Source organism: Miniopterus natalensis, chromosome 2 (genome assembly GCF_054644295.1).
Source record: "Miniopterus natalensis isolate mMinNat1 chromosome 2, mMinNat1.hap1, whole genome shotgun sequence".
In the NCBI taxonomy this organism is placed as follows: Eukaryota; Metazoa; Chordata; class Mammalia; order Chiroptera; family Miniopteridae; genus Miniopterus; species Miniopterus natalensis.
In genome coordinates, this window is record NC_142082.1 from 185,616,417 (window position 1) to 185,642,387 (window position 25,971).

The following is a 25,971-nucleotide window of genomic DNA, read 5'->3' on the forward strand; positions in this document are numbered from 1 at the left end:
AATTACTGCCCCAGGGCCTCTCGCTGGCCGTTCTGAAACCGGCGCTGTCCGCGTTGTAAAACCGAAGGAGCCGGCGCCCCAAATCAACAGCTGCCGTCCGCCGAGGGTAGGAGGTGAAACGCAACCCGAAGGTCCGCAGGGAACGGAACATGCCCAGTGCGTTCACAAAACTATCGACAAAAGGTATTTTTTTTCTAAAACCAAGATTTAACTATCAAAAATAAATTTCTAAATTTAAATGTATGTATCCACATAATTGGTTTGTAGTATTTTCTTAGTTTTCACACTTCCAAGCACAGAGAGAAGGCGGGCGATTGGAGACGGTGTCTCGGCCGCGTGGTCCCGGCTCAGGGACTTTCCTCGATGCCTCGTGCGAAGAGCTGGACCAGCTGGCAGTGGACCCTGCAGAGAAAAGAGCCACGTTGAAACTCTGTGTGTCCCGACCGCTGGCCCCGGGGGTGGGGCTGCATTCACCGCGGACGGTGGTCCCGTCCTGGCGGACCCTGGGCCCAGCCCTGGAGTGACGGTGCGAGGAGCACAGGGACGTCCTTACACTCCCGAGACCTGCTTCGTAAACAAGGGCAGCCAACAGCCACGGGGAAACCTGGGGGTCAGAAGACCGCACCCCCCTCACCAGCAGTGTGACTGCAGGCGCCCACCACCCCTGCCTGGGTGTCGTCAGCTCGCAGGGCCCCGGGGAGGAGTCCACACAGGCCCCCCTGCGCGTATGAGGGGTGCACAGGCAATGGTGTCATGGAGGACAGCGGGCACCCGGCAGGTGGAGCTTGGGGTCTGAGGGGCGGCCGCGGTCCCCTGGAGGCCCCGCCTCCCACGCCGAGCTCCGGGACCTGAACCTCCTCTGCAACGGTCAGTAATGAACCCACCACTAAGTGCCTCCGGCTCAGGTCACACTTACCATGACATACAGGGGACATTTCATAAAAGGACACCTTTCCTAACTCTCGAAGGAACCGATTTCTCTAGTAAACTCAGAAGCCGGCATTTAAAAGAATTCCATTTCCATAATTTGTAAGATATTACAAATTATCCCTGCGCATAGGACCAGCTCGGCGGGTTTTCCTGGGGCCTCGTGGCCGCCTCTCGTGGGCAGACGTGAGCTGGGCAGCCACTGCCACGCCGAGCGCGTCCAGCCACGGACGGGGAGCACGTGGACTGGGGCTGGGTGAGATGACGGAGTCGCCCCTGTCCGCAGCCTTGTCTGGACGCTGGTGGCGGAAGCCCTGAGGCTGCACCCGGACCCAGCAGCTGGCTGGCAGGAAAGCCACGTAAAGTGGTGAATTACAAACAGGACACACGTGTTCCCTTAAATCCGTAACTGGAAACCTCGAAGGGGACACCTGCCACCCTCCTTTCTGCATGGTGGGTGTGTGTGGGCATCGATCTGCTCACTGCCTGTCTCACGTGACCCACACTGTCACCATCGGGTGTCCGGCTTGGTTCCCTCAGGGTAGACCGAGGTCTTACAGACCTTCGCAAACAGTCAGTTCCCCCTGAATCTCCTATGAGTTTTACACCCACACCTCAATAGCCTTTAAGGGGGGGAAACACCTCCTTATGTTGTGTCTTCCCGTGGGAAGGACACCTCTGCCTTCACGTCTCACCGGGTCACGTGGGACGCAGCACACACGCACTCTCTGTGACAGTTACGGATTTCTAATGCCAAATGCCACGGCCCCAGCGGGCTGGGGAAGCCCCGCCTCCCGCCCCAGGCCTCCAGCCTGAACCCCACCAGGCTGAACCCCAGCACCGGGCTGGGTCGCTCGAGGCCGGAGCGCCTCCTGCTGGATGCAGTGAGCCCAGGCCGTGAAAGCGCCCGCGAAAGCCCTGCGGGGAATCAGGAGAGACGCCGCCAGGCGAGGAGACCGAGGCGGGTGCCGGTGTGCAGGGTGCAGGGAGGGACTGAAATCAAGGGGCGTCCAAGGCCTGTGTCGGTGATCAACCCCCGGCATGTTCCCCAAGTGAAGACAACGTCTCCCCACGGGTGTGGAACACGCGGAAACACAGGCGCCCCGGCCGCGCTCTCCTGCCTGAGGCTCTGAGCGGCGGGAGGCTGAGCTCGCAGCCCTGCGAGCACCCACGGGTGCACCCTGGCCATCACGACGCGGCGGGGACGAGGGCCGCCTCACCCACCTGACCTCCACGGCGGAGCTGCTGAGAACCTCCCCGTCGCAGTTCCAGCTGCTGTTGGAGACGGTGCAGCAGCAGGAGGGGGGGTGGCTGCAGGTCTGGGGCGGCCCGTCCTTCCCCTGCTCGCCGAGGTCACTGTCCTCGTCTTCCACGCGCTTCGACACAAACTGGAACTTCCTGATGCGATGGACTTCCACGAAAGTGAAGTCGAACTAGCGAGAGGGGGCGGGGGCCTACGTTACTGGGCGGGGCGGGGCGGGGACACCCTGCCCTCGAGGACGCGGTCCCTGGGCAGTGCTCCGGGCCGGGCTGTCCGGCTCACTGGCCGGCGTGAGGTGGACAGAGGTCCGGGACCTGCCTTCCCGGGCACCCGGCTAAGCCCTGAAAAGCCCTGGAAACCCAGCTCGCCCGCCGGGACGGCCGCTTGTGAATTCCGGCAGGCCCCCTGCGGCCAGTCACCGGGAGAAATCCCTACCACGCGCACACACGCTGTGGCAGGGGCATTTTTACTGGTACAGTTGAATTTTTTTAAAGAAAGACAAACCCAAATTTCACTAAAATCAGAGACTGACCCCCAGCTCTCTGCAAAGTGTCGGGCTCGGGGTCTCCCTGCCCTAACTGCAGGGACGGCGGGGCCCAGGGTGGGACTGCGGGAGGGTTTACTGTGAGCGACCTGCAGGGGCCACACAGGATGTCAGTGTCCTTTGTTCTGTTCAAACAGGAAGAGAGCCCGGCCGGCGTGGCTCAGCGGTTGAGTGTCGACCTAGGACCCAGGCGATCGGGGTTCGATTCCCGGTCAGGGCACAGGCCCGGGCTGCGGGCTCGAACCCCAGTCGGGGGCGTGCAGGAGGCAGCCGATCAGTGACTCTCTCATCACTGATGTTTCTCTCTCTCTCTCCCTCTCCCTTCCTCTCTCTGAAATAAAGACACATTAAAAAATAATAACAAAAGCAAACAGGAAGAGAAAGACAGCATGACACGTGCACCCCTGTCTCCTCGTTCCTGTAGTTTATATTTTTAAATGAGGTTTTACCAGGAGTAACTGTGACTGAGAGTGTAAAAGGGGTGAAACTCGAGCAAACAAATCCGCTCTTTCCGGGCGCCCGGCGCCCCACCCACCTGGTCCCACTGGTTGGTGTGCCGCAGGAGGAACCGCAGGAAGTTGAACCGGGAGCACTTCCGGATGACAATCAGGTCGGAAGACCCGTCTCCCAGGTGGGCGGCCGGGGACAGGCCGCGGGGGCTCCGGGGACAAGCACAGGACATGTTGGTGGCGTTGATGGCCAGGAACTTCCCGCAGATGACCTTCCACTCCTCCACCTCCTCTGAAACGCAAGGGAGCGGGACGGCAGGTTAGGCGGGGCAGGCGGGCGACGGGGGCGGGACGGGCCCTCTACGCTCCCTCCAGCGGGCATCTGGTTGGGACATTCTCAGGTCTCTCTCGGGCCACATGGGCATCACGAGCGCTCAGGCGCCCACGGTCCGTCGTCAGCACCGAGGACACCCGCCACGGGGACTGGGCGCCCGGCCCAGGAAACTGCCCTGGTCCTCACACGGGGACTCTGAACAACAATTTGGAACAGCGGTCGCCAGCCTGGGCCCGGGAGCTGAGAACGGCTTTCACATTTTCACACGACCGAGGGGATCTAGGGAGTAACGGACGCCTGGCGACACGTGCAAACCGCACGGAACTCAAACCGCGGCGTCCGCGGGCGGCGTTTCCGGAGCAGAGCTGTGCCCGTCCCTTTCTGAGTAGCTGGTCAACCCCGCAGACCCCACCGTCGGCCCCCAACTGAAACGCTCCGACCCCGGCCCTGACCGGTCTCGGCCACGGCGCCCGCTGCGCCACGGCCGCGATCCGGAGGCGACCAACGGCACCTCCAGCGCCCTGCCCTTCCCGGGGCCCGAAACAAGGCGGCCGGGCTGGTGCTAAAGCTAAAGGGAAGGCGGGCACGGAAAAGCGCCGGAGGCTGTGCAGCGGGGAAGCGGGCGGGGCCGCGGGGCGGGGGCGCGGGCGCCGGGGGCCTCACCCGAGCTCTCCAGGCCGTAGAGCGACCGCTTCTGCTCTTCTTCCAGCTGCTGCCTGCTCTGCCTGCAGACGAAGCACCTGCAAGACAAGGCCGCCACCTCGCCTCACCGCGGGCGTCGGCACCGGGCCCGTGTGCGCCGCACGCACCCAAGCGTTTTAAACCTTCGCCCGTAACAAAAATGCCCCGCGTCAAAAGCCGAGCTAAAAATACTCCTTTGCCCGGCCGGGCGTGGCTCAGCGGCTGAGCGTCGACCTGGGACCCAGGAGATCGGGGTTCGATTCCCGGTCAGGGCACAGGCCCGGGGTGCAGGCTCGGTCCCCAGTCGGGGGCGTGCGGGAGGCAGCCGGTCAGCGACTCGCATCATTGACGTTTCTCTCTCTCTCTCTCTCCCTCTCCTTTCCTCTCTGAAATCAATAAAAATACACTAAAAAATAAAAAATACTTCTCTGACATCAATTTGAGTTCTCAAAATCAGGTTTACTTCTAAAGATTGCACACTCAGCATGTGCGTCTCCGAGACTGGCAAACGCACTCAGAGCCAGGAGCCCCTACAAGGTCCCTGCGCTGGCACCCTGGGCGCGGCGGGCTGGGGCTGGCTCGGGCGGGCTCTGCGTGGCGCTGGCCGGAAAAGCAGACGTGAGAGGCACCGTCCACCAGTGTGTCCCCCCTGAGCCCGAGTCACTGTCCCGGGACAGAGGACGGCAAGGTTGTCTGTCCCGGCCAGGACCAAGCAAGCCAGTAACGGGGAACTCTCTCCCGAGCCTAGAGGACGCTTGTGGTCTCGGGCACCCCGGCACTCGCCGCCGAACAGGAAGAGCCGGCGGTGTCGGCTCTTCGAGTTTAGCCACAAGAAGACCGTTCCCACTTCATGGAGTTCTCTACTCCAAGGAGAGGGCCGGGAGGAGGAGGGCCCCGAGGAAAAGCCTGAATCCTTCAAAACCCCACGCTCAGCATCCTCAGGGGGCTGAGCAGGGACACCCACTGCCGCCGAGGGGCCCTGGGCCACATGACTGGTTTCAGGATTATTTCAGGTTCTGCTCTAAACCTGGCCACGTGGTACTGAACATCCTGGGGTGCGCCAGGTGCGGAAGGAGTTGCTGTGCCTCCCACGTGAACACGCTCCAGAGACGGTGACCTCGGGCTGTCACTGACCTCGTCTCCCCTCTCGGGGGGCCGCCCTCCCCTCGGTGCCCGCTCCACCGGCCTCTGCTCCCTGCCGCGGGTGCAGGGCGGGGCCTGCCCGTCCTGACTGCAGGGCAGGTGCCCACGTGGGGCGTGGGGCGAGGGTGGGCAAGGGTCTCAGTGGGGAGGGGACAGGAGGCTCCACCTGCGCCCTGTCAGTCACGTGTTCCCTGTGGTCCCCACGGCGTCCTGCATGTACAGCTGAAGTGGTTCTGTCTTCCACCATTTCTCGTTTTTCACCCCTCACCCCCCCCAGCAGGAGCAGGCGACGTGACCTGAGCTCTCCCTCCCCCCCTGGAAGATGTGGCCTCGACCTCGCCTCCCCTCCTGTCCCATCCCGGACACGGGGACCTGTCACAGGAGCGGTGACGAGACACCTCAGGGCACGTGTGAACCGAAAGCACTGCACTGACCTACGCTGTGGCTGGGCACGGAATCCAGCCTCCCGACCTGCACCTGGGAAACGCTGCATCGCCCACAGCGGGCGGGCACCCGGCGCCCGGCTCTCCGTCGCCCACAGCGGGCGGGCACCCGGCGCCCGGCTCTCCGTCGCCCACAGCGGGCGGGCACCCGGCGCCCGGCTCTCCGTCGCCCACAGCGGGCGGGCACCCGGCGCCCGGCTCTCCGTCGCCCACAGCGGGCGGGCACCCGGCGCCCGGCTCTCCCTGCCTGAGCCGCCGACGCCGCCCCTCGCTTACCCGGAGCGGCAGGGCTTCCCGTCCCGCGGAGACCCCACCGTGTGCTGCGCCGGCAGGAAGGACACGGTGCCTTCGTAGCAGTGATGGGACAGAAAGGTCTTGAGGCCTGAGAACAGAGCGGGACGAGGAGAACAGCCTCGAGTCACCCTCGGTCACAACCGTGTGGTCGTCAGCGGCGGAAACCTGCACGCAGGCCCCTCGGGCAGGGTTCTGCAGCGGAGCCCCCGCGGGACGGGCGGGCATGGGCACCATCCGGGGACTGAGGGCACCGCCCGCCCTCCGCTCACACTGGGCGTTTTTCTTATGCTTTAATTTTAAAGTCACGCTGTAGTTTTAATTTGAGGAGATCTTTTCAAGGAGTAAAGTTCACCAAGTTACTGTTCGTTTCTCTCCCAAGAAAGCGGTTTGGAGTTTAGTATTTGGAATTACTGGATTTAATTTAATACAGATTTACCCAAAAGCAACTAGAGAGGGGGGTGCCCGGATCAATGACGTTCATTTAGAGCAGCCAAGGCCCGGTCAGCGTGGCTCAGGAGTTGAGCGTCGACCTATGAACCAGGAGGTCACCGTTGGACTCCCGGTCAGGGCACAGGCCTGGGCTGTGGGCTCCACCCCCAGTCGGGGGCGTGCAGGAGGCGGCCGGTCAGTGACTCTCATCATTGATGTTTCTCTCTCTCCCCCTCTACTTTCCTCTCTCTGAAGTCAATAAAGATATATTTAAAAAAATAAAATAAAGCAGCCAAGAGCCCAGCCGGGCGTGGCTCAGCGGTTGAGCATCGACCTGGGATCCAGGCGATCGGGGTTCGATTCCCGGTCAGGGCACATGCCCGGGCTGCAGCCGATCAATGACTCTCTCATCATTGATGTTTCTATCTCTCTCTCTCCCTCTCCTTTCCTCTCTCTGAAATCAATAAAGATATATTAAAAACAAAACAAAAAAAGCCTTTTAAATTAAAAACATTTTAAAAAGCAGCCAAGAAATACACCAGAGCGATGAGCTGAACCCTCCACTCTATGCCCCTCAAATGTCTTTTCTGCACTTGGGGGCTGCCCAAGCCCTGAACCACGAAGACCGTCACTTCTGCGTGGCCTGGAAGTGACCATGGTGTCCTGGGGCTCCGGCTCCGTGACCAGGTGAGAGGCGGCCGTGACCCAGGGCGGCTCTCGGGGGCCCGGGATCTGCAGCTGCCGGGGAGCTGGTCCTCGGCGTGTCCGTCTCAGGGGTGCCCACGCAGACGAGGTCCCCGAGGTGCGTGAACTCACTCAGCCTCCCCGGCGCCGCCGGAGTTACCTGAGAAGTCATATCTGATGAGACCCATCCAGCGCTTCTTCTCGCTGTCTTTGATGATGTCCCCGTAGAAGCCGTAGCCCAGCAGGGACACCGAGTACCGCAGCAGGGCCCCGTTGTGATGTACCGAGGACACGTCCATGGGCAGCGAGTCCCCTGCGGAGAGAAGCCACGGGGTAGGAGCCGCTCCACTCCTGCCGGCCGCGCCCCGCGTCCCCTGCGTGTGCCCCGCGAGTCCTTAAGAGGCTTAACTAAAATGCACACGGCACAGAAGGCGCCCGGCTCCTGAGTCAGATGACAACTGGGAAAGCCGCCGTGTGGGGCCAGGCAAGAACATGCCCCCGCGGCTCACTCAGCGTCACCGGTGGCGGGAGGTGGGTTGGCGATGAAGGAGAGGCACGTTTTAGAACACACACGGTCATAAAGGCATGTCGGCAGGCACAGCCTTTCCCTGACTTTGGGGAACACTTGTCCTCGGGGACAGGGAGGCGGAGGGAGCCACGTGCCGGACGCACCCGAGCAGGTCGCAGCCGCTCTCCCCTCTGGTCCCCGGACCAGGAGCACAGGGGTTTCCTGGCCTTGGGGACGCTCCTTCCGGAGGAGCCGTGGGACAGAGAGAACAGGACACGGAGAGCGGCAGGCGGCCAGGGACGCGCCTGGGAAGGCCTCCCGACCAACCGGGTGACGAGGGCTGGGTCCTGGGCAGAGAGAAAGCCGAGTGCAGGGACCCAGCCGCGCGTGGGACAGGTGGGGACAGAGGGGCAGCCTGGCGAGTGCAGGGGGACCCCGGGGAGAGCCGGTGGGTCACGGGGTGCCTGGCGCCCCACACGACTCTGGAAGGGTTCCGAGCAGCGAGCAGGGCTCATGCTTTTGAAGGGCCCCTCTTCAAAGCGGGGGCGAGACGCAGGTGCGGGGCGGCCACGGGGCAGCTGGAGGACGGGCCGGGCGCGGAGGGCAGCCGGGTTCGGTCTCGGGCCACGCCTGGCGCTGCCGGCGAGGTGGGTGGCGGCCGAGCGGGACCCACCCACAATGATGTGCAGAGCCGAGGTCTTCGCATCGTTGGTGCCGACCGTCGAGTAACACACACAATCCGTGGACCCTGCGGAGGGGAAGGCGGCCCTTAGAATCATCATCATAACTTCAGAAAACCCTGGGTGTCCCATGGCGTGCGTGGTTAGCTCCTCCTTGCCCTCGGTGGCCCCGGGGTAAACACGGAGGAATAAATAAATACACTTTACCTACCAGACGAATATTGGAAACGCTGAGATTAACTCGTCAGAAATACTGAGGCTGACCTTAAATAACACCCGAGAAGCACCTGCAGGGTGGCGGTCGGGACACAGCTCGACGCCCTGCCTGCCGTGTCCCCTCCCAGCCGCTAGGGACACAGGCAGAGCTGTGTCCAAGGGAAAGCGCACGTCCGGCAGGGACGGCTCTGAGGGTCACAGGACGCCGGGCGGAGGCCCGGCACCTAGACGGGCGCCCCCTCCACCGAAACACCCGTCAGCCCCTCCGCGTGGCTGGTTACAGGACCAGGGCCCTGACCGCAGCCCCACCGAGCGGAGAGCACGCGCCCGACCGCAGCCTGGGCCCCTCCTTCCCCCCGCATCCTGATCCGTAAAGTGGGGGTGACCTCAGAGCGCCAGCTACACCCGGCCCCTGGGGCGTGGCGGGGGTGCCACGGATCCTCCCTAGGTCTGTCCTGCTCTAACTGGGTCAGAATCCAGGTTGCCGTTCTTAACCCGAGTGGGCAGGGAACCCCCCAGGGCACCGCTTTATGGCAGATTCCTGAACCCCACACCTGAGGGTCTGACTCGGCAGGTTGGGGGGGGGCCGAGCAGCTGGAATTTTAACAGATCTGCTGAGCTGGAAAACCCTGGTCAGGATTTCCCAAGAACAAGTCACGCGACGGTGTCTACCCTTGCACACTGCTGCCAGGGACTGCCGCGGCTCAGGGGCGGCCCGGGTCAGCAGGACAGGCGCCCTGGCCTCTGGCCGCAGGCAGGGTCTGGACGCTCTGCCCGGGGGCCCAGGCGAGGCCTGAGGCGCAGGGTTCTGGTGGCGGCCGCGGGCTCCCCGTGTTATCAGTTAGACACAGAGCCAGGCCCGCTGAGAGCTCGGGGGGAGGATCTTAATTACTGAATCCAGGCTGACGACGGCCACTGACGGTCACACGCACGCACGCACACGCACGCACACGCGTGCGCTCATACACTGCAACATGTACCTATTTTTTTGTTAGCCTTGACTTGACTGACATCTGATTCCAAACACGAGCCAAAAAGTAAAAATTTATAAACAAACGTTTCAGGTTACGGGAGGGGTAGTTCTCACAATGTCACGAACGGGGCAAAACTGTGGGTTTCAGACCCACCCCCCCCCCCGTATAACCCAGGGGGCCCACAGATCAGGCAGAAACGCTTCCGAGACAACACACGGCCCACCGTGCTGCTCTCTCGGCTCCGGTTTATTTCCTCTCTCCGGGGCCGGGGCCCGTGTCCTTCGCCCCGGGCCACAGGGCGTGGCTGGTCCAGTCGGGCGGAGAGACCTTTGCTGGACGAATGGGCAAAGGCCAAGTGAAGGAACTGCCGGAGCCCTGGGCAGCGCCCGGTCGAGGATCCCTTGCCTTTCGGTTTAAAGAGGCCGGTCTGGCCCTGGCCGGTTTGGCTCAGTGGTTAGAGCGTCGGCCGGCTAACTGAAGGGCCCAGGGTCCGATTCCGGCCAAGGGCACAGAACTTGGTTGCAGGCTCGACCCCCGGCCCCGGTTGGGAGGCAACCAATCGATGTGTCTCTCTCACATCGATGTCTCTCTCTCTCTCCCCCTTCCACTCTGAAAAGCACTGGAAAAATATCCTCAGGTGAGGGTTAAAAAGAAAATAAACCTATACACACATACATAAATAAAAATAAAGAGGCTGGTCTGGCTGGTGCCCCGGGACCCACAGCTAGTGTAAATCCTTTCGGCGGCTCCCGCCTTCCTCCCGCGACAGGTGAGCGCCGACGGGCTCTCCCACCAGCCCCGCGGCTGGTGCCCTGGCTCCACGCCCCCCGGCCCTCCTTTCTGGTGAGCGGTGGTCCGACAAACCCTCACTTCTGAGAAGACTTTCAGCGGGAAGTTAACGTGTCTGTGCCGCAGGCGTTGCGCAGCCCAGGGCTCGGGCACTGGGCACGGACTGGGGGGTGGGCAGGCGCCGGGTCCTACCCGCGGGGATGATGCCAATGCGCAGCTGGCTGGGCACCAGCGCCGCCCGGGGCTCGTTCTGGTCCACGCCGGCGATCCTCTGCGTCCTGCCGATGAGCCCGTGCAAGACCTCGCTGAACATGCCGTCCCCGCCAACGCAGACGACCCTGCGGGAGCAACACAGGCGGTGAGTTCACCCCTCTGCTGTCCACGACCCACTCTCCTCTCCGTGGCTCCCCCCGTGGGGGCAGCGTGGCCCTGAGCGCGGGACAGGCCCGACGCCCGGGGGACCATCAGGGTGGCCCGCGACAGGGCTGGCTCAGCATCCACCTTCTTCCTGAGCTCACGCCCACCCTCCCGCAGCCCCCGCTCTGGAGCAGGCTCTTCGCTGCTGCCCGCAGTCGGGTCCTTCCAGACCCCGTGTCAGTGCCCAGCCCTGAACTACACACTTCTGACGCTGGCACAGCCACCAGGAGGCCAAGGCTCCCAAAGGCCACCAAGGGCAGGACCAAGACGAAGCCCCGGGGCCCGCTGTGACTCGCTGCAGAGAGAGTCAGCTCCTCCTTGGCCCACAAGCCTGTCCCCTTCAGGCCCAGCTGCTAAAACAACCAGAAAAACCAAAACCAACGCGGGCCCCTCCCCACCTTGACTGAGGCCTCTGGGAGCCGGGCCGCACGCCCAGCAGGCACCTGGAACTGACCCTCCACGGCAGGTGACGGGCTCCTTCCTGCTGGTCCCCCCCAGCCCCGACCACTTCCCAGAACCCCTCTCCCAGGGTCGCTCTGCACACTTCTGATGAGCCCGGGGGCACGGGCGCCCACTTGGGACCCCAGCTTTGTGACGACTCAAGCCTTCCAGTGGGGACACCCACGGCCAGGAGCCCCAGCGCAGAGATGGCGCAGCCACCCAGGGCGCAGACCAGGGCCGGACCCTGGCCATCCCGCCCTCGGCTGCCCCTTAACCATCTCACTGGCCAGACCAGAGCAGCCGGCCCGTCCCGCTGAGCCCGCAGCTCAGTGGACCCTCCCCACACCGGCGGCACCGGCGTCTTCAAAACCTGCTCCAGCTCCTTACCTCACGGCCTGACCCCACCACCCGCGCTGGGGTTGAATCCCGTGTGTCTTCCTCAAGAACTGGCCACTGGGACCCGCTGATTCTGCCCCTAGAAGTCCTGAAGACCGTCCCCTCTGCATGTGCCCCCTGCCACTGTCCCACCAGCCCTTGCCCATGACCCAGACCCTCCCCTGGGCCCCCGGGTCCAATCCCAGCTCACTGCTACTCGCCATGTGCCTTTCTAACCAAGTCCGTTTCTGAAGCCCAGGCCTGACCCTGCAGCGCCTCTCCTTAGGATCTTCCCCTGGGCCCTCTCCACCTTTCCCAGGGGCACCTGCCGGCCCTGTGCCCGAGGCAGCGGGAGCCAGCGCTCCGGGAGCGGACAGGCCAGCAGGTGTGAGCGACGCAAATGCAGTCACCCGGGGGGCACGCTGCTGGCACAGCACCGTCTGTGCCCCTGCCGCCAGGAACTCAGGACCGGGTCTGACCAGAGGCATCACCACAGACCCCACGAGACACACGCTGCAGAGCAACGGGCCCGCTCTCAGCCGCCCAGCCGGGGCCAAGCTGCTCTGTTGCCGACTGGAGACGGGACGACCAACGGGGGCAACCGAGAGCCGGGGAGTCTCCTCCGTAAGTAACGGGACGACGGGCAGAGCTGAAGGAGGGCAGCAAGCAGACCACAGCCCCGGCCGTAACCGCCTGGGGGGACCGCTGGTTCGGTTCTACAGAGACAGCCGTTTTAAGAAACACACACGGAAGCACATAGGGACGGCGCGCAGTGTGTATGATCCTACCTGTGACATGCGCTCACATAATCCCATGTGGGCAGTGTGATCATGCCTGTGACATGCATTCAAATAACCCTCTGTAAGTAATATGACCGTGTCTGTAACACACATTCACATCATGTAGGCAGCATGATCGTGTCTGTAACATGCATGCACACAATCCTGTGTATATAGTGTGAGCATGACTGTAACATATATTCACATAATCCTATGTGGGTGGCATGATCATGTCTGTAACATGCATTCACATCTCTCTGTAAGTAGTATTTTCACATAATCCTATGTGGGTAGTATGATCATGCCTGTAACGTGTAGTCAAATAATCCTATGTAAGTAGTGTGATGTCTGTAACACACATTCACATCATGTAGGTAGCATGATCGTGTCTGCAACACGCATTCACACAATCCTGCGTATATAGTGTGAGCATGACTAATATATGTTCACATAATCCTATGTGGGTAGCATGGTCATGTCTGTAACATGCATTAAAATAATCCTGTGGCCTGGCCGGGCGTGGCTCAGCAGTTGAGCGTCGACCTAGGATCCAGGCGATCGGGGTTCGATTCCCGGTCAGGGCACGTGCCCAGGTTGTGGGCTCGATCAATGGCTCTCTCATCATTGACGTTTCTGTCTCTCTCCCTCTCCTTTCCTCTCTCTGACATCAATAAAGATATATTTTTAAAAAATAAATAAATAAAATAAAATAATCCTGTGTAAGTAGTAGGATCGTGCCTGTAACATGCATTCACATAATCCTACGTAGAAAGTAGGCCCCAAAGGAAACACAGATCTATTCCAGGTGGTAGAAGGTCGAGGGGCCTGAACTGTCTGCCTCTTCTCATTTTCTGCGAGAAGCGCGTCTGCCGTTACAATTAGGGAAGACGCGAGGAAAGGGAGGGAACAAAACTGAGCCAGACGGCGGGGCCGGTGAGAAGGCGCTCCCCGCGAGTCCGGGTGGGGCGGCCGCTCCCGTCACGGCTGCCCACTCACCCGTCGTAGCTGTCCATGTTCATCTCGTACAGGGCCTCCTTGGCGTGATTGGCACGTTCCGTGACTGTGGGAGGAACCGCACCGCGTCACACAGTTTACACTCAAATCTGTGGACCCGCCCTTAAACCCGAGGCAGATGAACCGTGCGCTGAAAGCGAGGCCCCACGAAACCTTCGGGGGGTTCCCGTAGGAAGTCCCTTCTCGGACAGAACCTCAGTCCCCCTCAGAGAAAACAAACTGCGCCGGACGCCGCGGAACACGGCCCTCTCGCAGAAGACAGCCCACGGCCAAGTTCACGCATTCATGGCGTGTAATTGCCAACAAATAATGACTTTCTAGAAAGGATTAACTCTCCTGCTTGACCGTTTTTCTTTATTACCCAAGTTACTTTGAAAATTTTAGAACACACCAAAATGTAGAAAACACAAGATTAGTCCAGAGTCCGTACACCCCACGCGGAAAACAAAACCTCTGCTGAAATTCTGTCGCGCCCACAAGTCTTCATCCCTGTCGTCCCAACATCGTATCACAATCGCTTCTCTGTCGTTAAACATTCTTTGCAAAGGCCGTTTGAAAGGACTACCTACTATTCCTTCAGATTCACCACAGTTTCACCCTCCTGCTTCCTGTCTGGGACATTCAGGTTGTTCCCGATGTTCTGCTGTTATAAAACGGGGCCGTGGACATCTGTTTCGCTGCCGAAAACAGGAAACCGGGCAAAACCCTCATCTTGAGGCCCTTGAGCCAAGCGGCCCGTTGCCAAGTGCTCTTGGATAAGTTTACGCGGGACCCTCGCAGCGCCCGTCTCCCGGCGCCCTCCCGGCATCGCCGGCTGGCTCTGCAAACTCAGAGGCGCGCATGTGGTGCCATCACGTTTCTTAAAATGTCGCTTAGCGGCAGATTTGTTTCTAAAACATTAATGGCTTGTGTCTCTTTCCTGCAAGAATTGTCTGCCCGTGGCCCTTCTCCTCGTATCTTCACAGTGCTTTTCTGGAGAGTTTTAAATGCTAGGGCTTGGCTAGAAACGTCTACGTTCTTTATTTCTATTCTTCTCACTCTAATGTGCAGGACAAACATTCGATTTAGTTTAAAATCATCTCGCAGGATAAAAACCTCGGGTGGCCACCCTGGAATCGCTCTCAGGTTCACTCGTCCCCCTGCGACAAAGCCCCCGCCTTACCGATGACCTCGGTGGAGATGGCGGCGAGCGCGAACAGCGGCGCCACCTTGCGCTCGTAGACCCGCTGGCCTTGTCCCTTCCCGCCGAACGGGTTGATGAACACCAGCAAGCGCTTCGGTCTGCACGCTGCAAGACAAGGGCGGAAAGTCACGGCGCCTGTAACGGGCGCCCGCTGGAGAACTGTCACCGAGCAGAACCAACCACAGCGGTTTTCGAGTTCGGCTCAGGTCACCTGACACAAAGTATTTCTAAGTTCAGGGACGGTGCTAAAGAGTGTCCTCATCCGGGAGGAGGGAACGGGGACAGCCTCAGAGAATGGGTGGTGCCCGGGCCGCCCGCCGGGTGACGCAGCGCTGCCCAGTAATAAACAAATGAGCACAAAGGCCGCACGCACTCAGCTTGTCCAGCTGCTCCCGGAGGGTCTGCAGCCACAGGTGACACAGCTGCTCGTCAGCTCCGCAGAACGTCACCTGCATGCACTTCCAGCGGTGGCGCCGGGCTCTCTTCACGCAGTGCACTGCGGGGAACAAGCGGGTCAGTTTCCGCCCGCAGCGCCCGCGACCCCCCGCAGGAGGCCTGGCCGCGGTGCCCAGCGCAGGCTCCAGGCGCCCAGAGCGCGTCCCCGCTCCCTAGTGGGACCTCCGCCGGACACGAGGAAAAATCCTCTCTCTCGGTTCTTCCACCCCATGTAAAAAAACTAAGGAGAGAAAAATGACCCAGACCAAAACGTTGATTAAAATCAGGTCATGGAAAATGACACAAGGAATCTGGATACAGATAAACCACGGAAACCCTGACTTTGTCGAGCAAGCGACAGAAAAGCCCCCTTTCCGGGGACCTGCGCTGCGTTAGGCCCGTGGACGGAGACCGCCGGGCTCCGCTGTTACCTGTGAAGGCGAAAGGCGGTTCCATCTTCTGCCACTTCCCACTGCCGTGGGGCTTCCCGTGACTGTCTGTTTCCTCGACGGTGATGATCTCGGACACGGGCACCGAGCAGGCACCTGCAAGGACACCGCACAGCTACGCGTCAGACGGGCCCGTCCACTCCCCGGGAGCGTCAGGAGCCCGACTCCGAGACGCCGCCAACGGTCCGCTTTCACGGTCCTTAAAAACCCACACGCCAACGGGAACGTTGTAGATTTTTAAATTCAGAGCCAAGTAGATTTGGGAAACTCGGTGTTATCATGAGACGGGGTGTTTCATCCAACAGAATCACCAAAAGCAGGGCAGACCCTGCAAACGACCGGCCCGTCCCTTCGAGCAGCACATGCTGACGTCAGGGCCAGACGCGCTCGCTCTGGGGAGAGACGGTCCAGGACCGGTGTCGGCCCCCCGCCCGGCTCAGAAAGCACAGGATCTGAAATAAAAGTTCACTAGGCAGGCTGGGCAGCAGAATGGGTGCGACAAAGCGGAGTCAGGGAGTTGAAATCAGGTCAGTACGAGTAACCGACTCTGAAAGCAGAGCGAGAAAGACTTTTGTGGTTGTTGCTAATCCTAACCACGGGATATTTTTTCCATTGATTCTATTTAGGGAGGGAGGGAGGGAGAGGAAAAGAGAGAGGAACATCGATGGGAGAGAGACACATCGATTGGTTGCTTCCTACACGCGCCCCGACCAGGCTGGGGATTGAACCTGCAACCCAGGTACATGCCCTTGACCAGGAATTGAACCCACGACACCTCAGTGTGCAGGCCAACGCTCTAACCACTGAGCCACACTGAGCCACACTGGCCACTGCGAGAAAAGAGACTTTTCTTCTTTTTTTTAAAAAAAAATCTTTATTGGTTTCAGAGAGGAAGGGAGAGGGAGAGAGAGAGAGAGAAACATCAATGATGAGAGTCACTGATCGGCTGCCTCCTGCAAGCCCCCGACTGGGGATCAAGAGCCTGCAACCCGGGCATGTGCCCCGACCGGGAATCGAACCGCCATCTCCTGGATCCTAGGTCGATGCTCAACTGCTGAGCCGCGCCCGGCTGGGCCAAAAAGACTTTTTAAAAATGCCACAGGGACCTTCCACTTCCGAGAAGATGGACTGAGTCAGGGGTGGGGAACGTCCAGCCCTCGGGCCGTAGATGCCCTGCAAAATCATTTGGTCTGGCCCTGCTCCAGCCATCACATTAGAGGTGAGTTATTTAAATGTTTGGCCAAATAAAGCAGGCTAATTTTTAAGTTGATAATTTTGCATGGCCCACGAGTGATGTTATAAATATCCAAATGGCCCTTGGCAGAAAAAGGACTCCCCACCCTCGGACTAGGTGTACTTTCCTCTATTCCTCCCACAAGTCACAGATAACACAAACATGACAAGACTTGGAAGTGGAGAGGAGACGGCCTGCCTAGGGACCTCAGGACTCGAGGAACAGCCCGAGGGCGAGTTCCCTTGGGTTTCGCCTCAGCGCTCCCAGACCGATGTCAGAGAAGCTGTCGATCCAGAACCACCAGTGGGTACAAGTGAAAACTCCAACACAGCCTGACACTCTGCCAGAGGACCAGGGAAGGGCAGCCCAACAAGACTGAAAACACTAGACGAGAACCCCCCACTCCAGCAAACACACAGGGAGCCCTGGCTCCACCCCCACACGCCAGCAAAGGCCCACTGGGAGCCCAGACTTTACCATCGGGGGTGTAATGCGGTACCCCAACACCCCCTGCCAGGGTGGGGGGAGAGAAGGCCAAGTGGGGAGCCAGAATTCCCTCCCAGCCAGCCAGTAACCAGCCTCGGTCCCCGCAGGGGTCAGTGGAGACCAAGAGGGAGGGGGACATCCACCTCCACCCAGCAGCACCAAGGTGCTCCCCAACCTCCTGCTGGGTGGTGTCCAGGGAGACCTGGTGGAGGGTCAGGACTTTCACCACCATTCACCTCCACCCATCCGGGTGTCAGGAAACCCTGCAGGGAGCAGTCACGAGGCACACCTACCCCTCCCAGCCAAGGAGGTTCAGTGGAGGCCTGAGGGGGGGCTGGCACTCCCACCCACCGGCAGCAATGAGGAGCCCCTCCTTGGTTGTCAACAAGCCCAGGGAGCCAGGACTTCTTCCGCCACCTGGCAATAACTCGCCCCCCTCTCCTGAGGGAGCCGTGCCAGAGAAAGTCAGCTGAAAGAGCAGGTTTAAATAAGATCCGAAGGTTCATAACAACACAGAAATGTCCAGGTTTCCATCAAAACTTAGTCACCACACCAAGAACCAGGAGGTTCTCAAAATGAATGAAAAAAGACAGTATGTCACTAGATGCCAATGCTAAGTTGAGAAAGATGCTGGAATTATCTGACAAGGATTATAAAGCACCTGTGACGAAAATGCTTCATGAAAAATTACACACTTAAAACCAGTAACAACATATAAAGGCTAAACAAAGGAAAAGAAGACAAAGAACCAAATGGAAATTTCAGAACTGAGAAATACAATACCAAAATAGAAAACAGATGGGTGGAATCAGCAGCCCAATGGAGGGACGGAAAAAAGAATTAGTGAACTGGAAGACAGAACAATAGAAATTACTCAATTTGAACAGCAGAAAAGTAAATTAAAAAAAAAATGAACAGGGCCTCAGGGACCTGTGGGACAACAATAAAGGATCTGACATTTTGTCACTAGACTCCCAGAGCAGAGGAGAAGGGCTGAAAAAAGTACTAAAAAAAAACAAATAATGGCTGAAAACTCCCCAAATTTGGCAAAAGACACAACCTCAAATATGACAAATCCAAATAAATCCAAATCCACATCATAGTCGAACTTCTGCAAATCAAATACAAAGGAAAAAAATCTTTAAATCAGTAAGAGAAAAACTACTCTTTGCCTAGAAGGGAAAATAATTCGAATGACAGTGTATTTCTCATCAGAAACCATGGAAGCGAGAGGAAGTGGTACAATATTTTTCCAGTGCAGAAAGAAAAGAATTGTCAACTCAGAATCTTATACCCAGCAAGAATATCCTTCTGGCCCTGGCCAGGTGGCTCAGTTGGATGGAGCATTGTCCCGTGCACCAAAAAATGGTGGGTTTGATTTCCTGTCAAGGCACATAAGTCAGTTGAGGATTTAATCCCCGGTCGGGGCGCATATGGGAGGCAACCAACCAATGTTTCTCTCTCATATTGATGTTTCTCTCTCTCCCTATAATTCAGGGTTTTTTTTTTTTTTTTTTTTTTTTTAAAAAAGACTATCCTTGGATAAAGGAGAAATCGAGACACTCTCAGATGAAGGGAAACTAAGAGAACTTGTCACCAGCAGACTTGCCCTAAAAGAATAATTAATGAGAATAGAAAGAAGACTCCCCTGGGAAAAGGGAAGAGAGACTATGGTAAGTAAAGATAAGGAAAATTACAACAGGATTTTCTTCCCTTCCTGACTTTTCTAAATTTTGTTTGAGGGTTGAAAATAAAATTATAACACAAATGCGTTTGTAAATGTATGGGAAAGAAACAAGACAATTACATTACAAAACAGGGGAGAACAAAGTAATGCAGAGAGTGGCATGGTGTCTACATTCCACTCAAACAGGTATGGTGACCACACCAGGAGACTAGGATGAATTACGTATGTGTAAGCCAATACCCAGGGAAGCCACCCACAGGCTATTGACAGAGAGGCACTCAAAACAATACAGATATTTGACCACAAAAAAAAAAAATTAAGATATATAGAAAAACAAAAATGGAATTCTAAAAATTTTTTAAGTAATCCACAGGAAGGCAGAAAAAAGAAAACAGCCATGAAAACCAGGAAGAAAAACAAGAAACAAAAAATACAATGGCAGACTTAAGCCCTAACCAATATTTACATTAAAAAGATAGAACCCTGGCTGGTGTGGCTCAGTTGGTTGGGTGTCATCCCGTGTGCCACGAGGTCACAGGTTCAACTTCGGGTCAGAGCACATGGCCAGGTTTCCGGCTGGATCCCCAGTGGGGGACGTGCAGGAGGCAACTGATGTTTCCCTCCCCCTCTCTAAAAATAAAAAAATCTTAAAAAAACACACAACAGACAGAGACTAATCTCGTTGATTAAAAAACACGGCTCAACTGTGTGGTCTAAAGAAAATCACTTCAAATCAAATGATGTAAACAAGTGGAAAGTAAAAGCACAGAAGAGACGTGTCCTACAAACATTCATCGAAAGGAAGCAGGAGCGGCTATGTTGACAGACACAGTAGACTTCAGAACAAACACAACTGCCAGGGGCAGACAGGGACATCACATGACGAAAAAAAGCATCAATCCAGAATGGAGACACAGCAATTCCGAACCTGTATGCACCAAACAACAGAGCAGGGAAACCCATAAAGCCAAAGCTGACACCCCCGGAGACAAAGCAGAGAAGTGCAGTTTCAGCTGGAGACGTCAACACCCCCCTCTCAGCAGCTGGCGGAACAAGGAGGCAGAAGACCAGCGAGGACGTGCGAAAGCTCAACACCCCCGTCCATCAACAGGATGCAACCCCGTTTCCACGAGGCCCCACCAACAGCGGCAGCCCACGGGGTCTCTTCAAGCGCCGGTGGGACATATTCCAGGACAGACCGACTCTCTCCTGTATGCTCCTCTTGTTCGGGAGCCCACTTCACACCCTGGCTGACACGGGCAGGTCTGCGTGAGACTGGTTAGAGGGAAAGGAACCGGCTGGCTCAGTCCCGAGGGTCAGTCCGCAGATGTACGTGCTGTTCCCCAGAGGAGCCTTCCGTCTGTGCGCGCCGGGTCAGGACCCAAACGAGCGTGTTCCCCAGCCTGCGGCCGTGATTCTTCCAGATGACCAGATTTGTTTGTTTGGAAGGTCAAAGTATTCTTAGCCATCTGGATGCACTGCTTTTGCCAAGCATCACACTGACCGCACCACACAGTCCCATTCCTCCCTCAGCAAGCGATTCGGAGGGGAGGCGGCGAACCGCAGGCTGGAGCCAGCCAGCCGCCTGCTCTCACCAGTGAGGTTTTACCGGCACGCAGACACGCACCTTTCCTCGCATCCTGCCTTCGGAGAAGTGGTGGCCCACAGAGCCTGAGATCCTTGCTGTCTGGCCCTTTAAGAAAAGGCTGCTGACCTATTTTAGAATAACAAATACCAGTTCACCTTGGAATAATCTCGGAAAAATGGCAGCGTCTACGCCACTGCTAAATCACGTGATCGGACACTGACGGAGGCCGGGGCCTGAGGAGCCGCTGCGGGGAGGGCTGATGGCTTTCTGACACCTGCTCTGAAACCCAGGAGCCTCTGCGCCTCTCCTTACAGTGGCTCACGTGCCGGCGGGTCTGTGGCTTATCCACGTTTTGCGGCTTGCTGCGCGGGGAGTGTTGGGGACACACTTTATAAACACAGCTGGGACCTGCCCAAGGAGCTCGCCACCAGGCTTGGGCGTCCCAGGTGGGGTTCATGGAAGGAAGGGGGGGTTCCTGCTTCAAAGGTGGAGCCTGGGCAGTGCCCATGCCCCCAACCTGCCCCTGGGGCCACGTACACTCTCTCACACACTGTTCCTGGCCCCAACTCTAACAGAACCCACTTGGCGTCTGAGTGAGTTTTACTGCAACCAGGGTGTAACCCAGACATAGCTTCAGCCGGTTTCAAGTTCAACCAGCACAGCCACGCACTTGGAGAAGCCTCAGCCGGGGTTTCCTGTTTTGTAGGCCCCACTTCCGACCCAAGAGCGAGTGCTGGCTCACAGCTTCCTCGGGAGCAACCCTCACTGGGTGCAAGAGACCCTGCCCCAGGGAGTTCCTTTTTCCCCCCAAGCTCTTGCTCCCAGACACCAAGCTGCGTTCCCAGCATGGTGACCCAGAGGACAGAGCACGAGCTGGTTGAAGACCCAAGCTCCCTGCGCACGGCAAGGCCCTCCGAGCATTCAAGTCACGGCCAGCGGTTTTCTCATCTGAGCTCAAGAGAGATACGGAGAAACGGAGAGGATCAGATGAGGCCAGCACACGCAGGGCCCTAGCTCAGCTCTCTTCTCTGCCCTTTTAAGGGGGGGTGTGCGTCTCAATTCACCCCTACACTCCCTGTCCCACAAGCTCCACGGCAGCCACCTGCCTGGCCTCAGGGGTCTTCCTACAGCCCATTCCTACGCAACCTCCACACCTTCCCGCCCACCAGGCCACCGTCTGTCCAGCTGGGCCCTGCACTCTGGTGACTAAGTTTAATGTCCAGGGGATGGGTGTGTGTCTGCCCTCCTGCTCTTGGGCCTGGTGCCTTTTGGGGGTGCGGAGCTATGAGGAAGCCCAGAGAGCTGGTGCAGCTGTCTCCCCACATCGTGTTGGAGAGCAGAGGGGATGAGCACAGGCCGTTCCCTGGAGGAAGTGGGCCAGCCAGGGGCCCAGCCTCCGGGGAGGGGATGCCCAGCAGGAAGCTCCACTGCAACTGCACAAAAGTGCCATCTGGGTTTATGAGTGGAGCAGCCACCAGTCCAGGAAAGACACAGCAGGTGTGGCCTGGGCAGCCCACAAGCGCAAGCGGACGCTGCCCAAAAGTAGACTCTGCCACCACACAAAAGCCAGGATCCAGTGACCGGAGCCGTAATAGTAGCCAGGGCGGCCAAGGATGCCAACACTGCAGACTGGCAGCGAGTGACCTCCCACAGGGACAGCCCACATGGGAGGGGTGGCCTCTCAGGCCTGACAGAGGCCACACCTCAAGCTGCTTACAAGCACAGCAGCTGGACATGGACCCACCAAGCCTCCAGGCTCAACCATAATAGTTGGGCCAGTTACTTAAACTCTCTATAGCTCAGTCTCTATCTGAAAACAGGAGACGCTGTCCTGCGGAGCCCATCTTGGCTGGCACGGGAATGACCCACCAACGTAATGACAACGTCAGTGTGTGGTCACCCTCAACCCAGAGACCCCCCGGGGGAGCTCCAAGGCCCACGGAGCCGGCTCGTTCACCGCAGCATCATAAAGCAAGAACCAGACGCAGGGGCCTGGCGGGGGCTGCCAAGGAGGCTGAAGGGGGACATCCCAGTGCGACATTTCTCCCAAAGGGGACATCAAGGATCCTGCAGGAGTAAACTCAGATACTGGGCCACAGACAAGCTCTCGGCAGACAGGCTTCTGGGGACTCCAAGGCCAGAAACTGAGTGGTCATGGGTCCAAGGTCACCCTTGACCTTGGCCTGGCCTAACATCCCAACTCTGCCCCACCCACAGAGCCCCACAACCTCAGAGTCAGAAAGCGCCTGCAGCACCCACAACAGCACTTCCAACTGCCACCAGGTGTCCAAAAGGCATTCCAAATTCTGACCCCCACCCCCCCAACCCACTAACTGAACCAATAAATCCCTGCTTCTTGCTCAGCGGCGTCAGGTGGCCACCAACCCAGATGGCATTCCCCTCACTCCACTCCCTCAGTCCTTGCAGACCCGGCCCAGCTCACCATCACCCCTGCCTCTGCCTACTCTCCCCACAGGGGCCACTGAGATCCTTTAACAATGTGAAGAAAAGGTCAAGACCCCCATTTCGGCCGCTGCCAGTCAAAGGTCCCTTTCCTCTCCCCATCTCCCTCCCACCAGCACATCCATGGGGGCCTCCTGGCTGGTCTCAGGGCCTTTGCGTTTGCAGTTCCTCCCGCCTGGACCATCTCTCCCCAAAGTGCACAGGTCTCTCCAGGTCTGTGGTCGAAGCCGGGTAGGTGAGGGCTGCTGGGCCCACCTGTCCCACAGTGACCTGCCCACCCTGCGGGCGGGCCTCTCCTCCGACCTACATGCCTGCGTGTGCCCTCCGTCTGCCCCTTTAGTGGAAAACGCTCCACTGGGCTGGGACTTTGTCACATGCACTGGGCTGGATGCAGCCCCGCCTTGCCCAACAGACCTTCCCGTAACAACTTGGGGAGGAGGAATGAATGAAATGGAGCGCGCCCACACTTGCGCCCTGGTTCTCCCACCTCCCCCCTTCTCACGGCCCACACCTGGCGTCCCTAATCCCATCCTCCCCAGGGTCAAATGACATCTCTGGGATAGGCTGTGCCCAGCCCTCTGCCGCCCATCCCCGGCTCTGGCAAGGCGCCCCTGTCCTTCTGCACCCAACCACGTCACAGTGTCCTCCGGGCCAAAGCATCCTTTCCTTTTTTATCTGAATTACACTTCTCTAAATCCGAGGGCCTCTGGAGGCCTGCGCCCAGCCGGTCCCCCGGCACATCCGGGACAGGAGGTCGGGGGGGCCCCCTTCACCTTGCAGCAGGGCGAGCCCCTTCCTTCCCGGAGGCCAGGCCGCCGCTCAGGTGTGGGTGCCCTTGGAGAGGAGCACGGACGCATCTCTCCTGGGGTTCACCCGACAGACCGAGAGCTGGGGCGCCCCTCGGGATCCCCCCATCAACCTGGTGCTGCCGGTGCCTTTCAGACGCCTGCGGGGCTGTGCAAGGGGTGCGGCCGCCGGGGACCCTGGCCGCAGACCTCCGGCCGGTCCCCACCCCTCCCCGTCGCACACCCCGCCCGCTGTGTCACCCCGGCCCCGGAGCGAATACACCCCCCGCGCCCCGCCAGCGGCCTCCCCGCCGCCCGGCCCCCTCCCGGGCCCCCCGGCCCCCCGCGCCCCCCCCCCGCCAGCGCGCCCCGGGGACCCCGCCCAGCCGGGGCGGCGGCGACACTCACCCGCGCCGGGGACGCCGGGCCCGGGCCCGGGGCTGGGCCCCCAGCGCAGCAGCGCCCGCGCGGGGTCCAGGCTGACGGCGCAGCGCTGCCGCTTCACCCACAGCACCGAGCGCAGCGGCTCGGCCGCCCCCATCGCGCCGGCCCGGGGGCGCCGCCTCGGCCGGGGCGCGGGCGGGGGGCGCGGGACCGTTAGCGGCCCCGGGAGCCCGGCCGGGTGGCGGCGGCGGCGCGGGCGCGGGCGCGGGGCGCGCGGGGCGGGCGGGGCGCGGGGCGGGCGGCGCTGCGTCACCCCGTACGCGCTGCGGCCGCGGGGCGGGGAGGGGCCGGGGCCCCGCGGGGGCCGGAGGGAGGCGGCGGGGGACGCAGCGGGGCGCCGGGGGGCGAAGCGGGGCCGCGGGCGCACGAGGCGGGGGCGCGGGGGCCCGAGCGCGGGGGGCGCGGGGGGCGCGGGGGGCGCGGGGGGCGCGGGGGGCGCGGGGGGGCGCGGGGCCGAGCCGGGAGCGGGTCTGGGTGGTTCGCGCCGGGGCCCGGGGGCCGGGCGCCGGGCGCCGGGGGCCGGGGCGCGTCTGGCGAGCTCGGGCTCGGACGCAGGCGGCTGCCCTTTGTGGCCGGTCTCGGGGCCGGGGCCGCGGTGGCCACGGGCGTGGAGCTCAGTGGCGCCTCCCTGGCAGGTCGCAGTGACAGACGGGCCCCCGGTGGCGCAGAAATGCTGCCGGGTCAGTGGCGCGGAGGCGGTGGGAGGCCAGGGGCCGCCCCGGGAGTGGGCGTCGGGGGACCCACGCCAATCCGGACGCAGCCACCAGAGGCGACGCGCGACTCTGGGCATCGGGTCCCCTTTTTGGATCCCGTTGCCTTCCCTTCCCTGCGTGCCTCTGGGAAATAAGCTTGCAGGCCAGGGCGGGCACCCGCGGGACGCGTGGGCCCTGGAAGACCCCGCGTGGAAGTGGCCACCTCTGCTGTAGGCCCATCCTGAGGCCCACCTGGGGAGGCAGGTGCTGGCTCAGCCTCACCCTCACAGGCACAGCTTTAGGCACTGGGGACTCAGCAGGAAGGGGCAGACCCAGCCTTTGAGCCGGGCAGTCTGGGTCCAGGGGTCCTGCCCACCCAGGCTGAGGTGGCTGATCCCCCCAGAGGAGGAGTGTCCAGGTCACAGGCCGCAGAGGCTGGCTCACAGGCCCTGCACCGTTCAGTCATGGTCAGCTGCCCACTGCAGTCCCGTGTGTGTCCCCACCTGGGCTCCGGGGCTGCAGAGAGCAGCTGGGGTCCCGCAGCCCCTGCCCCAGGTGCTCATGGCCAGCCCGCAAGGGGGGATGCTGGAGTGTGAGCGCCCCGGGAGCCACCAGAGCCCAAGGGGCCTGCAGGCTGGCAGTCAGGGAAGGCTGGCTGGAGGAGGTGGCCTTCCTCCTAGGGCTCTGGGAGAAAGCTGGGGTGGGGGAGTGAGACAGCTGAGCCCTCCTCTCCTCCTGAGCAGGCCCCAGGAAAGGGAGCTGCTGTTCTGAGCCCAGATTCGACCCTTCCCTCCTCGAAGGGGCGGGAGTCTTCCCTGACCACCCAGCTAAGCGCATGCTGCACTGCATCCCAGCAGGTCTCTCTCTCTCTTTTTTTTTTTTAATATATCTTTATTGATTTCAGAGCGAGGAAAGGAGAGGGAGAGAGAGAGAGAGAAACATCCATGGTGAGAGAGTCATTGATCGAGTCCGCAACCCGGGCATGTGCCCTGACCGGGAATTGAACCCCGATCGCCTGGATCCTAGGTCGACACTCAACTGCTGAGCCACGCCCGGCCGGGCACCCCAGCAGGCCTCCATCCTGCCCTCAGCATGTCTGCCCTCCTCCCCACTCCATGAGGACGTGTCTTCCCCTGCAGCCCT

The 25,971-nt window shown here is 60.0% G+C and overlaps 1 protein-coding gene across 1 annotated transcript; it reads right to left on the bottom strand.

Annotated features, from left to right (window-relative positions):
* Positions 1–250: 250 nt before the first annotated feature.
* CERK (ceramide kinase) lies at positions 251–24,233 on the bottom strand. Its single transcript, XM_087814987.1, has 13 exons — positions 24,101–24,233; positions 15,432–15,545; positions 14,939–15,061; positions 14,545–14,670; positions 13,365–13,428; positions 10,549–10,694; positions 8,371–8,445; positions 7,350–7,502; positions 6,059–6,164; positions 4,179–4,255; positions 3,268–3,473; positions 2,152–2,360; positions 251–402 (listed from the first exon to the last, which is right to left on the bottom strand). Exons 1-13 carry the CDS (start codon positions 24,231–24,233, stop codon positions 348–350), a joined length of 1,587 nt encoding a protein of 528 aa, XP_087671113.1. The 3' UTR covers positions 251–347.
* Between the last annotated feature and the right edge of the window lie 1,738 nt (positions 24,234–25,971).

Bases quoted from the DNA above. Each gene is read 5' to 3' on its own strand.
- CERK (XM_087814987.1), bottom strand. From the start codon at position 24,233: ATGGGGGCGGCCGAGCCGCTGCGCTCGGTGCTGTGGGTGAAGCGGCAG. The intron at 15,546-24,100 runs GTGAGTGTCGCC...GTGTCCTTGCAG, and splicing joins GCCCGGCGTCCCCGGCGCGG to GTGCCTGCTCGGTGCCCGTG. The intron at 8,446-10,548 runs GTAGGACCCGGC...TCCCCTCCGCAG, and splicing joins CATTGGCATCATCCCCGCGG to GGTCCACGGATTGTGTGTGT.